This window comes from Rhinolophus hipposideros (assembly GCF_964194185.1).
Source record: "Rhinolophus hipposideros genome assembly, chromosome: 16".
Lineage (NCBI taxonomy): Eukaryota > Metazoa > Chordata > Mammalia > Chiroptera > Rhinolophidae > Rhinolophus > Rhinolophus hipposideros.
The window spans coordinates 43,865,225-43,882,277 of record NC_138062.1 but is presented as its reverse complement, the minus strand read 5'-3'; the positions used below and the strand labels follow the sequence as shown (position 1 = coordinate 43,882,277).

Here is a 17,053-nt window from a genome sequence, read left to right as displayed (position 1 = left end):
TAGGAAAGGAAAATACATTGCTACAGTAATTCATACAGTGTCAGCCTACAACCCACTCGCCCTTTTTTCTTCCTTCCTTTTTCCCTCCTCTCTTTTCCCCTGGGGTTTCTGAAAGGTATTTTTATTCATGAAAGGCAAAATTAAAACAGTTTCCTACTAAGGGCACCAAAAACCAAAATGGTATGTAATTATTTTTCTTTTTTTCCCCACCCTTTCTTCCGCCTCCCCTCCCCACACACACTGGTTCGGCAGCCCAGCTCCAGGGAGAGTTGTTGTTTACAATCTTAGCTGTAGAGGGTGCAGCTCACTGGCCCATGTGGGAATCGAACTGGCGACCTTGGCGTTAGGAGCACGGTGCTCCAACCACCTGAGCCACCTGGGCTGGCCCCTAAAATTAGTTTTCAATGTTTTTGCTTCATCTGGTCTTTATGGCCATATGTGAAGTACACATCTGTTTTTAAAACTTTTTCTTGAAATACATTTCAAGAAAAAGAACTCTTTTAAGTGTATAACTTGATGAATTTTCACAAGTTAATAGACCTGTGTAATCAATACCAAGGGTTAAGAAACAGAACTTTACCAGTGCCCCAGAAGCACCCCATCTGTGCTCCTAGTCAATGCCTATCTCTCACCCTGACACACCCCAAGAATAGCAACTATGCTGACTTCAAAGGCATAGATTCGTTTCAACTGTTTTTGCACTTGAAACCATACAGTATACATTCTTGTATGTTCGGCTTTATTTCTTCAACCTTGCATTGGTGAGTTTTACCCATATTGTTATGTATGGTTGTAGATCTTCCATTTTTATTGCTTTCCGATATTCTGTGCCACAATTTACTTATCACACACATCTGTGTAAGTAATAGAACGTAGGTCAGACAAGACTCAAGTATAGACAGTGAAAAGCAGTTTATTCTCTAGAATAACATCTGGGTGTGCATGTGTAGTGTTCAAGTTGTGGGAAGTACTAAAAATAGCTTGTGGTTTTTCCTAGGTCCCCATGCATTTCTGGGCACTGTTTTACCCAAAGAAAGCAATGGACCAGGCCCGAGAACTGGTTAACATGTTAGAGAAGATAGCTGGCCCCATTGGGATGCGCATGAGCCCGCCGGCCTGGGTTGAACTAAAGGATGATCGAGTAGAGACCTATGTCAGAACCATTCAATCCATGCTGGGAGCTGAGGTAATAATTTAATTTGAGTAGATTTATAGGATGTCTATTCTAATATACTTGAATTCTTGATCTTAAATGACCTTGGTTATCAGTCTGTTGATGATGTTCAGAAACCTGTGTCTTACTCATGTGCACATGAAATACTGAACTAAGAAAATACCCTTTATGCCCTTTGGTTAATTTTGCTTCTCTCATTCTGTTGGCATTCTCACTCACTCTACTGTTCTGTTTGTCACGTAATTGGCTGAGAGAATAGCTGACTTAACTTTAGTTTGTTATCTATATAGAACATGTCGTGCCCAGAAAGCAACTTCTTGGGCCAGGTGCCATCCTGCACAATTCAGTACTGATCTGTCACAGTCTGGTCTGGCTTGAGATTCAAGTTGCTATGGTGATAAAGTTGGCAGGTGGCCCATCAGCTACGAGGCTCTGATAGTCCATCAGGGTCACTGGAGCTGAGCTGTTCATAGTACTCACAACTCAGTAGTTCAGACCTGTAGTTCTTATCTCTGTAAAGAAAACAGAGGAAGAAGATTAAGGAGGAACCAAAAGCAGAGGGAAGTTTTTGGAAGTAATTAGTCCTTGAATAGAAGATCAGTTCTTGTGCGATCAATACTAGAATTAGATTATCTTGACATCATAGCGTTCTCTGTTTGACACACTGCTCTGGGTGTATCCATCGCTAGCAGCACACTCGTGTTCTCTGTCTCTCTGTAATTTCCTCCTGACATCCCATGCTTACCATACTCTTGCCGTGGTCTCTCCCCTGGGCCTGGTCATTGATAAAGTCTGCTCTGCTTTCAAAAGAACAACCCAGTTTAGGACACCAACTCCCCCAATTTCACAACTTCTCATACTCTGTTCATGAGAGTGTACTGCCAACAGTTTTCATGCAGCATGGACATGGACGTGAGTTTCATTCACAATGTTTACCAGACTTAACTCACATTAGTCTTGCTGTCTGTCTGTAATCTTTACAGCATTCTGTTTTATTGCTCTCTGGTAGAGGTCACAAGCTCAGATGTCTACAGGAACCAGATGAGTAACACACATGAGTGGGGTGGGCCAGGAGGGGACGAGTGAACTAAAGAGAGTAAACCACGTGACTGCAGATAAAAGCCTAGTATTGTCATATTGATTTTTAATTTATTTGTTTTCAATAGAAGCCAAAAATCTGGATTTGCAGATGGGTGCACCTCCCTGTGTTTAAATGTTAATAAATAATAATAAACCTGTAAATCATTGTAGAGACTGCAGAACCATATCAGTTTGCTAGAACCAGCCCGTAGACTCCCAGTGTCCAGCCTGTGGGCTACGTGACTTTGGAAGTTCTTTGATGTGATTGCTGGAACGTCCTCTGAGGACTCTTAATCTAACACTGATCTTGATTTGGAAGAGCGTACTATTGATTTACCATTTATAGCTGTTTCTGGTATAAAGCGTTGGCAGCTTTATTTCACATGAGTGCTACTTTTCTTTATTCAGACTTCTGGAGGTCCTCTGTTTTTAATACTGGATCTCTAAGGCAGTGAAGAGGGCGCAGATATGAGATATGCTGCTGGCCATATCCTTCTCTCTCCTATTTGGCCCTAAATCATTTCCTGTGGTATTGCATTCCATGTGTCCTCAGTTAAAGTTCTGTGGTAGGAATGCAGTAAGGTGCTTAGTTTACTAAAACATTACAGGGAATTGATTGAAAGCAGAAAGCAGTAAGTAACCCTTGTATGTTTTTCAAGCTTGGTCCTTTTCCAGGCATCTTAAGTCTAATACATAAATCAGGTTAATCAGCTCTCGATAATTTCTGGTAACATATTACATATCTATGCAGAGAAGCCCTGGGCCAAACATTCATGGTCAAGGACCTTTTTCTGTGTTAGAAAGTCCACCCTCTTTCTTTCAGTCCCCTCTGTACCTTAAATGTTCTGTGGTTTTTGCAGACTCTTAAACTGCCCCCGCCTGGAACCTCGTTGGGGTCCCCTGAGAGTTCCAAAGCCTGACTTATATATACTTTATCTCCCTAAGGGAAAGATACAGATGGTTGTTTGCATCATCATGGGCACGCGTGACGATCTCTATGGGGCCATTAAAAAACTGTGCTGTGTGCAGGCTCCCGTGCCCTCTCAGGTGAGTGGGAGCTGGGCAGGGTGCACAAAGGGAAACTCTAGCTTCTCTCGAGGCTTGGAAAAGAAGGATACATGTGTGTTCTAAAAGACTAAAGGAACTATTAGAAGCCAGCATGTGTAGACCCTTCTGGCAAAACCTTCCTCTTAGAGTATTCTGGAGAATAGCAGGTGCTCTTCGTAAATGCTGCCTTCGTGTTCCCAAATTAGTACTTCTGCTTGTTCAGAGGGTGAGTCTCTAGGTCGTTTCACATGACTGGGTCCTGAGAGTGTAGGCTTCACTCTGAAAGGGGAAAGCTGTTTTTTCTATGGAAGCTAAAAAACAATTTTACTCTGCATGAGATTTTTGGAGGTTTTTGTTTGTTTATTGATTTTGGTTTGTGGTGTGTGTGTGTGTGTATGTGTGTGTGTCTAGAAACTATAGAATTAGAACTATTAATACAAAGTATATTAATTGCTAACTGGAGTTTTTTAAAACAAATGTAGTGTTTGTTATACTTTGAATTGTTTATATTGTCTGAGAGGTTAATAGTGTCCTCTTTCCCGATACTGTTTGGTCCCTTCATTATAGGTCATCAATGTCCGAACCATTGGTCAGCCTACCAGGCTTCGGAGTGTGGCTCAGAAAATTTTACTTCAAATTAACTGTAAATTGGGTGGTGAACTGTGGGGAGTGGATATTCCTCTGGTGAGTGATGCTGAGATATGTCTTCATTCAGTTCAGCTCTTCAGAGAACCCTGCCTGGCTATTATCTTCATTTTCCTCATAGAGTTAGCTCTACTCTCAGTGTTTAGTTGTCTAAATGGTTAATTGCCTGTTTTTTATAGCCCACATGCTCAGAACAGTTTTTCGCATTTTTTAATAGTTTCAACAAATAAAAGTAATATTTTGTGACAAATGAAAATTATGTGAAATTCAGTTTTCAGTGTCCTTAAATGCAATTTTATTGAAACATACCATAGCCTGTACATCCTGTCTGTGGCTGCTTTCGAGCTGTAATGGCAGAATGGAATAGTTCTTACAGAGATCGTGCGGCTCACAAACTCTAAGACTACTCTTCAGTCCCTCACAGAAAAAGTTTGCTGATCCCAGGTCTAGAGCTCTGACTTTGCCTAGTGTTTAAACTTAATTGTAATCTTTCTCTTTTTTTCCTAGAACTTACTTTCAGATGTTGGTTTGGGGTTCAGATAATAATTAAAGATGGGGTGGTGGACCATTTAGGGTTTTTCATTCATTTTTTTGTTTGTTTTCTAATGCAGAAAAGGTTAATGGTGATTGGGATGGACGTTTACCACGACCCCAGCAGAGGCATGCGCTCTGTGGTCGGCTTCGTGGCAAGCATCAACCTGTAAGTACTTCTCGTAGTGCCACTTTATTTGGTTACCTCCTTTTGATGCTTGATCTTATTATAAATGCAGCAAATATTTTTCAGTATTCCATATTACAGTAAAAATGTGCTTAACTTTTACTTAACCCATAAAAGTATACTCAGCTCCTTCCTCTTCTATCTTCCTGTGATATTAGTTTCCGCAATCTGTTTGCCAAACTTGTCACATATGTAAGTTTGTTCCCCAACTTCAGTGTCGTCGTCTTCTCAATGAGGGCTCTGTCTTGTCGGTGGTGTTTCCATCTCCCAGAAAGGAAGGTTTTTTTGTTTTGAATTTCTCCTGGTCCATCTTCTATTAACCACCGCCTAAGGTTTGATGTACGGTGGTACCTTGGTTTTCGAACGTCACAGTTGACAAACATTTCTGTTTACAAATGCTGTAAACCCGGAAGTAAATGCTTCAGTTTTCGAGCATGCCTCAGAAATCCAATATGTCACGTGGTTTTCTCTGAGTGCAAGATCCTGAGGCCTAGCTGTTGGCTGTTTTCGAATGTTTCAGAACCTGAACGGTTTCTGGAATGGATTACATTTGAAAACCGAGGTACCACTGTATACATACTTTCAGATTCTCTTTTATGCATATGTTAACACACACAGGTGCTGTATCTGTGTATATGCAAATGACATAGTACTATGTATACTGTGCCTCAGCTTGATTTATGTACTTAAACTGTATGTTTTGGACATTTTTCCCATATCAATGCAAGTAAATCTCAACCAATTTTTTGTAATTGCTGAATGGAGTTTATTGTATGCCACAGCACTACCGTATTTATTTAACTTGTCCTCTAGTGGTGGCTATCCAGGTTGTTCAGTTTTTCAATTGGAAGCAGTTTTGTAGCAAGTATCGACACTTATGCCTATATTTTTACATTCCATATGTGGCTTATATACAGAAGGTGCCCCCAAAAATGTATGCACATTTTAGGAAAGGAAAAAAAACTATTAAAATTGTAATAATATATACCGATAACAAAAGCTGAATACAAGTCACGTTTGACTTCTGCAATTACAAGAGGTGCTCAAAGTGGTTACTATCAGCGTCCAGACACTTCTGATTACTCCTGCTTGAGCAATGTTGACTGAAGGGTCCACTTGTATACATTTTTTTGGCACCCCAAGTATATCTTTTCCCCACATCACCATGTATTTTTACATGTAATGTAAATGCATTTCCTACCTGTTGTTGGATTGTTGTATAGAAAAGCCTGACATTCACACTGTGGGCCTTCCTCTATGAGTGTGTGTTCATCTCTCTCTCTCTCCCCCCCCACCCCTCCTGCCTCCGCCTCAGCACCCTCACAAAATGGTATTCACGAGTGGTGTTCCAGATGCCTCATCAGGAGATTGTGGATAGCCTGAAGCTGTGCCTAGTGGGCTCCTTAAAAAAGTTTTATGAGGTGAGGAGAACAGGAATTCTAAAGTTTTGGGGTTTTTGAAGGACTGCCTACCTGAGTGTTTTAAGAGGAAGTTTGACTTAGTGGAGGGCTCCCACTTTGAAGGTGAGACTCCTGAACAGACTGAAGAGTTAGTCATTGCTGAGTAGGCAGCTCAATGGACTGCTGCCTGTACTGAGTAGCTTAAAGAGGTAAAAGCTGTGATTCTTTAATTTGGTTTGGCGGGTAATGATTCTTCCCCAGGTTGTCAGCCTGATGCCTGTAGACCTAGTCTTTGTGCCCTTATCAGGGAAGGTGGGGGTAAATTTCAGCAATTAAAGCAGTTTTTATGGCTCTCATTAGGCGGTGCCTCTTTTCATTTTTTTTTTTTTAAGATTTTATTGGGGAAGGGGAATAGGACTTTATTGTGGAGCAGTGTGTACTTCCAGGACTTTTTTCCAAGTCAAGTTGTCCTTTCAGTCTTAGTTGTGGAGGGTGCAGCTCAGCTCCAGGTCCAGTTGCCATTGCCGTTGCTAGTTGCTGGGGGCGCAGCCCACCATCCCTTGCGGGAGTCCAACCGGCAGCCTTGTGGTTGAGAGGATGCTCTCCAACCAACTGAGCCATCGGGAGGCAGCTCAGCTCAAGGTGCCGTGTTCAATCTTAGTTGCAGGGGGCGGAGCCCACCATCCCTTGCGGGACTCGAGAAGTTGAACCTGCAACCTTGTGGTTGAGAGCCCACTGGCCCATGTGGGAATCGAACCGGCAGCCTTCGGAGTTAGGAGCATGGAGCTCCAACCGCCTGAGCTACTGGGCCGGCCCGCCTCTTTTCATTTTGATTGAAGACAAATGACTCCCTGTAAATTACCCCTAGAATTTAAAGGAATGCTAACCCATGGTGAATTGCTGTCATTAAGCTGATACTGGGTCTGGAACAATGAACAAGCAAAATACTGGTTTTTGCCTTGGCCAGTACATCAAAGGAAGCACTGATAAGTAGCTTTCATTTCTTAGGGTCAGAGTTAGCCCTTTGCATAGAGATTAACCAACAAGAAATTGAACAATTTCATATGATTAAAGTCAGTCTCTAGAACTCGACCTTGTTTTTTTATTAATGTTTATTACTGGTGTCCTTCAAATAGTTTGATACTATTTGATACTATTAGAGATTATGTAGAAAAGTTGAATTTTTGTCTCTAGTAACATGTCCATAAGACATGTTCTACCAAATTCTACCTCACCTTACTTTTGCTTGTTGTTGCTGTGATTGTTTTCCTCCAAATTTCTATCTTTTAGGCTCACGCTCAAAAATTACTCCTGTAAAGCCTTTCCCATTGCCCTCGACTGCTCCAGCTCGAAATTAAGAGAAATTAAGAGAAATTAAGATATTCTCAGATAAACGAAAATTGGGAGAATTTGTCATTAGCAGACCTATCCTACAAGAAATATAAAAGGGAGTCCTTCATGCAGAAATGCAATGACACTAGATAGTAACTCTTGTCTACATGAATTAAATGCCACAGGAAAAGATACAGATAAATATAAAAGAGAGCAAAAACTTGTTTCTGTGTGATTTCAGAAACAAATGCATAAAGCTGTAAATACAAATCTGAGTTTAAGTGCATACAATGTATAATGATGTAATCTGAATGACAGTAAAAGAGAGTGGAGGGAATAGAGCCAATAGGAGCAAACAAAGTTTTTTAATATTACTGAAATTCATTTTGTATTCACTGAATGAGATTGTTGTAAGTTAATATGTTAATTGTAATCCCCAAGGGAAACTAAGAAAACAATTCATAACAAAGGAATTAAAATGGTAACTAGGCAATGTCTATTTAATAGAAAATAAGGCAGTCATGGAGGAATAGAGGGACAAAAAAGATGTAAGACATATGGAAAACAAATAGTAAAATGGCAGGTGTAAATCTTACCCAATCTGTAATTACATTAAGTGTAAATGGACTAAACGTTCTGTTCAAAAGATAGAGATTAGTAGAAAGGATTTAAAAAATACATAGATGTGCTTTCTACAAGAGACGCATTTTAGTTTCAAAAACAGTAAATTGAAAGTAAAAGGATGGAACAAAATAGACCAGGCAAATAGTAAACAAAAGAGACGTAGAGTGGCTATACTAAGATCAGACAAAATAGACTTTCAGATAATCGTTACTAATGACAAGGAAGGGCATTATATAATGGCAAAAAGGTTTATTCACAAGGAAGACATACTGGAGACATATATGAACCTAACAACACAGACCCAAAAATACATAAAACAAAAAATAACATACTGAAAGGTGAAATAGACAATTCAACAATAATAGTTGGATACTTCAAAATTTCATTTTCAATAATGGATAGAACAAGTAGAAATAAGATCAACAAAGAATTAGAAGACTTGAACAACACTATGATCCAACTAAACCTAACATATCTATAGAACACCCACCCAACAACAGGCTATATATTCTTCTTAAGTGGACACGGCAGATTCTCAATGATAGACCATGTGTCAGGCTATAAAACGACTCAGTAAATTTAGAATAATTAAAGTCATACAAAACATGTTCTCAAACCACAATGGAATGAAATTAGAAATTAATAAGAGGAAAATTTAGGAAATTCACAAATGCATGGAAATTAAACAATGCTCCTAAATAACCAAGGGGTCAAAGAAGAAATCAAAAGGGAAATAAGAAACTATTTTGAAATAGAGACAAAGACACAACATACCACAACCTTTGGAAGTAGGTAAAGCAGTGCTTAAAGGAAAATTTATAGCTGTTAACACCTATATTCTTTTTTTAAAAAAGATCTTAAAAACCAAACTTCCACCTTGAGAAGCTAGGAAAAGAAGAGCAAACTAAACTCAAAGCAAGGAGAAGGGAAATAATAGAGCATAAATAAATGAAATGGAGAATTGAAAAATAGAGAAAAACCAGTGAAACCAGAAGTTGCTGACTTGAAAAGATTAACAAAATTGATAAAACTTTTAGCTAGATTAGCACGAAACAGAAAAATTCGATTACTAAAATCAGGACTAAAAAAGGAGACATCACTACTCATACTACAGAAATAAAGCAATATAAGAAAATACTATGAACAATTACATGTCAAGAAATTAGATTATCTAAATGAAATGGACAAACTCCAAGAAAGACACAAACTACTGAAACTTATACCAAACATTTAAGGGAGAACACCAATCTTTCACAAACTCTTCCCAAAAATAGGAAAGGAGGGAACACTTAGCAATTTGTACTCTGAGACCAATACTACCCTGATACTAAAGCTAAATAAAAATATCACCGGAAAGTTGCAGAAGGCATCCATACTGGAAATGAAGAAGTAAAATTTGTTTCTAGAGGACATTATATATAGAAAACCCTAAAAAATACACACATATGGGCACGTGCTAATAAGCAAGTTCAGCAAGATTGCGGATACAAGACTAATATACAGTAATCAGTTGTATTTCTGTATACTAGCAATGATCCAAAAATGAAATTAAAACAATTTCATTTACAAGAGCATTAAAAAAAGAATAAAATATGTAGGAAAAATTTAACAAAAGAAATGCAAGACATTACTGAAAACTGCAAACTATTGTTGAAAGAAATTGAAGATCTAAATGAAAGATATCCCATGTTCATGGATTAGAAGACTTAATATGATTAAGATGGCAGTGCACCCCAAAATTAATCCACAGATTCAGTAAAATCCATTATTGAAAGTCGAATATTCTTTTTTTTACAGATATGGACAAGTTGGTTTTTAAATATATATGGAAATACAAAAAAGTCCAAATAGGCAAAAACAATTTTGAAAAAGAAGAACATAGTTAAAGGACTCACACTTTCTATATTCAAAACTTACTATAAAGCCAGATTAGCGAGACAGCCCAGTACTGACATAGAGGTAGACTTAGAGATCAGTGGAATAGAATTGAGAGTCCAAAAATAAACCTGTGTGCCTGTGGTAAACTGTTTTTCTACAAGGGTGACATTTAAGAGTCGAAAGAATAGTCTTTTCAAGAAATGGTGCAAGAACTACTGTATATTCACATGCAAAAGAATAAATTTGAATCTTTGCTTCCCACAACATAAATTAACTCCAAATGGATGAAAGACCTAAATAAATGTAGGAGCTAAAACTAAAATTCTAGATGATGAGATGTAAATATTTGTAACCATGTATTAGACAACAGTTTATTAGATATAAATGACACCATAAGCAAAAACAAGTAAAACAAATAAATTGGACTTCATCAAAATTAAAGTCTTTTGTGCTTCAAAGGACACTGTCAAGAAAGTGAAAAGACAGCCGATGGAATGGGACAAATCATTTATCTATTATATCTGGTCTAATTTCCAGAATATAGAAAGAACTCTTTAACAACTCAACAAAGAGATAACCCATTTTTAATATAGGCAGACATTTGAATAAACATTTCTCCAAAGAGCTTACACAAATAGACAAGAAAAGCAGCATATCAAAAGAGCTTAATATCATTAGATATTAGGGAAATGGAAAAATCACGAGATACCTGCCACTTAACACCAAAACAAAATAAAGACATTACACTAAAGAAGGCTATAGACCAATATTTCTCATGAACATAGATGCAAAAATTCTTCCAAAAAAATGCAAAGAAAATCTAAAATGCATATAAAAAAATTATGCACTATGACTATACTGAGGTAAACATTTGCCCTCCAAATTCATGTCCACTTGTAAATGTGACCTTACTTGGAAATAGGGCTTTTGTAGATGCAATCGAGTTGAGATGAGTGGATTAGGGTGGGCCCTAATCCAATGACTGATGTTCTTATAAGAAGAGGGAAATTTAGTCAGTCGTAGGGTGAAGGCCATGTGAAGAAGCAGAGACACTGACACAAGGGAGAAAGTTCTGTGAAAGTGCAGGCATTGATTGGAGTGATGCATCTACAAGCCAAGAAACACCAAGGATTGTCAGCAACCACTGGAAGCTAGAAGAGGCAAGGAAGGAAGTTATTTTGTGGATATTTACAAACTGTAAAGTTTAAATGCACAGGCAAAAGACACACTACTGAAGAAGAACAGTCAGGGGACTGGCGTTACTCAATTTAAAGTTTCTATGAAGCTACAGTAATACAGATGGGGTGGTATTGGTAAAAGAATAGACATGTCAGTACAACAGGTTAGAGATTCCAGAAATAGATGTATACAAAACCGAGTTTAGTGATTGATAAAGGAGCATAGGCACTTTGGTGGAAAAAAGATAGTCTCTTCAACAAATGATGTTGGAATAAGTGGACATAATAAACGCAAAAAAAAAGAATCTATACACAGACCTTTAAAAAAATTGACTGAAAATGTATTGCAAACTTAAATTTAATTGCAAAACTATAAAACTTCTAGAAGATAGCATAGGAGAAAATCTAGGTGACCTTGGGTTTGTTGATGACTTTTTAGATACAAAAAAGCGTGATCTATGTAAGAAAGAATTGGTAAGCTGAATATAATTAAACACTTCTGCTCTGTGAAAGACACTAAGAATGAAAAGAAACTACAGAGTGGAAGAAAATATTTCAAAACATATCTGATAAAGGACTGTCATCCAAAATATATAAAGAACTCTTAAAACTTAAGAAAACGAGCAATCTGATTAAAAGATGGGGAAAAGACTTGAACAGACATTTCCCTAAAGAAAATATACAGATCACAAATAAGCATATGAAAAGGTATCAAATATAACATTAGGGCATTTCAAATTAAAACAATAATGAGATAACCACTACATACCTGTTAGAAGGGCCAAAATCCAAACACTGACAATACCAAATGTTGGTGAGGATGTGGAACAGCAGGAACTCGCACTCATTGCTGATGGGAGTACAGCCACTTTGGAAACAGTTTGGCAGTTTCTTATAAAACTAAATATTCCCTTGCTATAAGATCCAGCAGTTGCACTCCTTAATATTTACCCAAAGGAGTTAAAAACATGTTCATACAAAAACATGCACAAAGATGTATGCAGTGGCTTTATCCACAGCTGCCAAAACCTGGGGACAACCAAGACGTCCTTCAGTAGGTGAAGGGAAAAATAAACTGGTACATCCAGACAATGGAATTTTATTCAGTGCTAAAAAGAAATGAGCTATTAAGTCATGAAAAGACATGGAGGGGGCCGGCCCGGTGGCTCAGGCGGTTAGAGCTCCATGCTCCTAACTCCGAAGGCTGCCGGTTCGATTCCCACATGGGCCAATGGGCTGTCAACCACAAGGTTGCCAGTTCGATTCCTCAAGTCCCCCAAAGGATGGTGGGCTGTGCCCCCTGCAACTAACAATGGCAACTAGACCTGGAGCTGAGCTGCGCCCTCCACAACTAAGACTGAAAGGACAACTTGACTTGGAAAAAAGGCCTGGAAGTACACACTGCTCCCCAATAAAGTCCTGTTCCCTTCCCCAATAAAATCTTAAAAAAAAAATAAAAAAGACAAGACATGGAGGAACTTTAAATGCATGTTAATAAGTAGAAGAAGCCAATCTGAAACTGCTATATACTATGATTTCAACTATATGACATTATGGAAAAGGCAAAACTATACACACAGTAAAAACATCAGTGGTTGCCAGGGTTTGGGGAGCGTGAGGAAGAGAAGGATAAATACTCATAGATGGAGCACAGGATTTTTAAGGTTGTAAATCTATTGTGTATGATGCTGTAATGGTAGATATCTGCCATTATGCATTTGTCAAAGCTTATAGAGTGTACAACACAGAGCAACCCCTAATATAAACTATGGACTTTAGTTAATAAAGTGTCCATATTTGTTCATCAACTTTAATAATGTAACACCAATATAATATGGTAACAACAGGGAAACTGTATGTATGTAGGTTGGTGGGAACTGTACTGTCTCAATTTTTTTGTAAGCTTAAAACTGATCTAAAACATAAAGTCTCTTAATTTAAAACCATACACACCATAAGATACCACTGCACACACACTAAGATGGCTAAAATTAAAAAGATAATAGGGGCGGGTGGATGGCTCGGTTGGTTAGAGAGTGTTCTCTTAACAACAAGGTTGCCGGTTCAACTCCCTATGGGATGCTGGGCTGTGCCCCCTGCAACTAAGATTGAAAACGGCAACTGGATTTGGAGCTGAGTTGCGCCCTCCACAACTAGATTGAAGGACAACTTGGAGCTGATAGGCCCTGGAGAAACACACTGGGAAAAACCCCAATAAAGTCCTGGAAATGCATGCTGTTCCCTTCCCTAATAAAAAAAATATATATATACATATATATATATTTTTAAAAGGACATAATGAAAGTGTTGTCAAAGATATGGAGAAATTGGAACCCTATACATTGCTGATGGATTGGAAAAGGGTGGGGTTACTTTGGAAAACAGTCTGGCAGTTCCTCAGGATGTTAAACATCGAGTTAACATATGACTCAGCCATTCTACTCCTAGGTCTGTACCCAAAAGAATTGAAAACGTGTCCACACAAAAACTTTTGCACAAATGTTCATACCAGTATTATTTAGAATTGCCCAAAATAGAAAAATCCAAATGTTGGTGCACTGATAACTGGACAAACAAAATGTGATGTAACCTGCAATGGAATATTATTTGACAACACAACGGAATGAAGGACTGATACATGATACAATATGGATGAACTCTGAAAATATGAAGTGAAATTATTTAGTCACAAAAGACCACAAATGATTCTGTTTGTCCAGAGCCAATCCAAAGAAGGAGAAAATAACATTAATATGTTCCAGTCGTTTGAGGTGGAGGCAATAGGAAGTGACTGTTAATGGGTATGAGGTGCCTTTTGGGGTGATGAATGTGCGCTAAAATTAGATGATAGTGATAGTTGCACAATTCTATAAATGGGGAAACCCTTTGACTTTTAAACCCAACATGGTAACTGTCATGATTTAGCAGATCATTCTCAAAAAAAAAAAAAAAAAGCATCCCTGAGCCCCTCCTAGCTTTTTAGGTACCTTTGTGGAATCAGCAAAATCTAAGAATGCTGTCGAGGGAAAAGAGATTCAAAAGCCTGGCTTCCGAGTATTTTCCTGGGCCCCCTATTCCTCTGATGCTGCCCAAATCTGAATCTTTTAGCTAGATGATTTTATATTTTGCTGACTTTTCCGGTTGTCCTCAGTTGCAGGGTTTCTCAGAATTCCTGGTCCACCGCCTGAAGCCTTGTAGGCAGCTGAAGCTTATCTAATCTATGGCTTTTTAAAATACCTGTGTTTAGATTTATATCAAGTCCAGCAGTTCTCATAATTTTTGGTCTAAGAAACACTTTGCATTGTTTAATATTGAGTTTTTGTTTACACGGTATATATCAATAATATATCAGAAATGAAAATTTTAATGGTTTTTAAATGTACTTACAAGTAACAGTAGGACAGGAAATAAGTGTTGGTGAAGATGTTGAGAAAAGGGAACCCTTGTGCACTTGTTGGTGGGAACATAAATTGATGCAGCCACTATGGTACTGTTTCCTCAAGAAACAAAAAATAGAACTCCCAAGTTCCATACCCATTCCACTTCTGGGTATTTATCCAAAGAAAATGAAAATGCTAACTTGAAAAGATACATGTAACTCCCTGTTCATTGCAGCATTATTTACAGTAACCAAGATATAGAAATGACCTATGTGTCTATTGATGGATAAATGAATAAAGAAAATGTGGTAGGTGTGGGTGTGTATATACCAGGGGTGGCAAAAAAAAGTATACACATGACTTGTATTCATCTTTTATTATCAGTATATATTGAATATTACCAGTTTAATACAGTTTTTTCCTTTATAAAAATATGTATACACCCTCTGTATATACCGTGTTTCCCCGAAAATAAGACCTAGCCGGACAATCAGCTCTAATATGTTTTCTGGAGCAAAAATTAATATAAGATCTGGTCTTATTTTACTATAATATAACCCAGTTTTATGTTAATTTTTGTTCCAAAAGACACATTAGAGCTGATTATCTGGCTACGTCTTACTTTCGGGGAAACACGGTATATGTATATGTATACCCATATGCACGTACAAACACACACACACACTGGAATGTTAACTCAGGCATAAAAAAGAATGATTTGCAATAACATGGATGGACCTTGAGGGAATTATATAAGTGAAATTAGTCAGACAAAGACAAATACTGTGTGATCTTACTTATGTGTGTGGAATCTAAAAGACAAAAATCCAGGTCGGCCCTGTGGCTCAGGTGGTTAGAGCTCCATGCTCTTAACTCCGAAGGCTGCCAGTTCGATTCCCACATGGGCCATTGGGCGCTCAACCACAAGGTTGCCGGTTGAACTCCTTGAGTCCCGCACGGGGTGGTGGGCTGTGCCCCCCTGCAACTAAGATTGGACATGGCACCTTGAGCTGAGCTGCCGCTGAGCTCCATTGGTTGGAATGCGTCCTCTCAACCACAAGGTTGCCGGTTCGACTCCCGCAAGGGGTGGTGGGCTGTCCCCCCTGCAACTAGAAAACGGCAACTGGACCTGGAGCTGAGCTGCGCCCTCCACAGCTAAGACTGAAAGGACAGCAACTTGAAGCTGAACAGCACCCTCCACAACTAAGATTGAAAGGACAACACTTCACTTGGAAAAAAGTCCTGGAAGTACACACTGTTCCCCAATAAAGTCCCGTTACCCTTCCCCAATTAAAAAAAAAAAAAGTACTGCGTGTACTTTAATTAAATAACACTTTATTAAAAAAAAAAAACAAGCTCCTAGATACAAAGAATAGGTGAAGGGGTTCAAAAGGAACAAACTTCCAATTATAAAGTAAGTCATAAGGATGTAATGTGCAGTATGGCAGCTATGGTTAATACTGCATTGCATATTTGAAAGTTGCTAAGAGAGTAGATCTTAAAAGTTTTCATCACAAAAAAATTGTAACTGTGTGGTGATATATTGTGGTGATTATTTCACAACATACACAAATATTGAATGATTATGTTGTACACCTGAAACTAATATAATGTCAATGACACCTCAATAAAAAAGTAAGAAAAATAACAAACTCAGTACATGTTAATAACATAAATAAAATTTTTAATTAAAGATGACTACTTCTAAAATGTTTAGTGCAAAGAGTGCCATTGTTTTATATTTTTGTACCTGGCTTTAATGTTTGGGTTAGCAAAACACAAGTAAATATTCTACATTTAGTCTGTGGCGATGTCACACATTTACACTCTGGAAAATTTTCCTGTACATTTGTGAGAGAATGAAAGTGGACACGGCAAATAATGTAGTAGTAGTATTATAAAAGTAGTTTTGACCTTGTGTGTCTCAGAGACTCCTGGGGGGGGGGGAAGGATGGGACCCCAGCGCACATATTGGGAACCACCGCTCTAGTCCATACCATTCATCTCAGCTCCTAGACCACATCTCCAGCTGCCTGCTTGGCCTCTCCACTTGGATGTCTCATGAGCCACTAAAACCTAACATGTGAGTTTGAGTACTAGTGTTTCCTTCCACTCGAGTGTGAAAATCAAAACCAAACTATATTTTTGACTTAGCTTTATCCCTCATGATGAGTAATCACCAGATGTTGAAAGTTCATCTGTTATTTGGCCTGGGCTTTAAGAAGATTGAACTCAGTTCTGGTTAATTCAACCCCTGTTGGTGCCAGTGTTGCTCTGGCTGTGGCTGTGAATAATGACTCCATTGGGCTAAACTTGTCATGATTAGTGTTTGACCCTAGAGAAGGAAGGGAGTGGATCCAGGTCTTGCCTTTGGCATCAGAAGTAGCAGGCAGCTGTAGGACGTGCAATAGTAGGGGCTCTTGCTGCTTTTTAGTTCCCCTTTCACTTCCCTCAGAATTGGGAAGAGATTGCGGCGGAGTTACCTTGAACAAGTGATTATTTTTTGGGAGGATGTTCCAGACTTCAGTCTGTCCTTCCTGCACCCACAATTGCTGATGGCTTGCCTGGCCTTTTCTTATTTTTCCAATTTTTTAAAA

The 17,053-nt window shown here is 38.4% G+C and overlaps 1 protein-coding gene across 2 annotated transcripts in view; it reads left to right on the top strand.

Annotated features, from left to right (window-relative positions):
- Positions 1-17,053, top strand: part of PIWIL2 (piwi like RNA-mediated gene silencing 2) — a 65,728-nt gene that overhangs the window by 39,428 nt on the left and 9,247 nt on the right. For both annotated transcript variants that reach the window (XM_081077317.1, XM_081077318.1), the window contains 5 exons: positions 998-1,186; positions 3,200-3,301; positions 3,869-3,985; positions 4,558-4,646; positions 5,980-6,085. In XM_081077317.1, the coding sequence (XP_080933443.1) occupies positions 998-1,186; positions 3,200-3,301; positions 3,869-3,985; positions 4,558-4,646; positions 5,980-6,085 (603 nt within the window). The remainder of the gene's footprint in view (positions 1-997; positions 1,187-3,199; positions 3,302-3,868; positions 3,986-4,557; positions 4,647-5,979; positions 6,086-17,053) is intronic.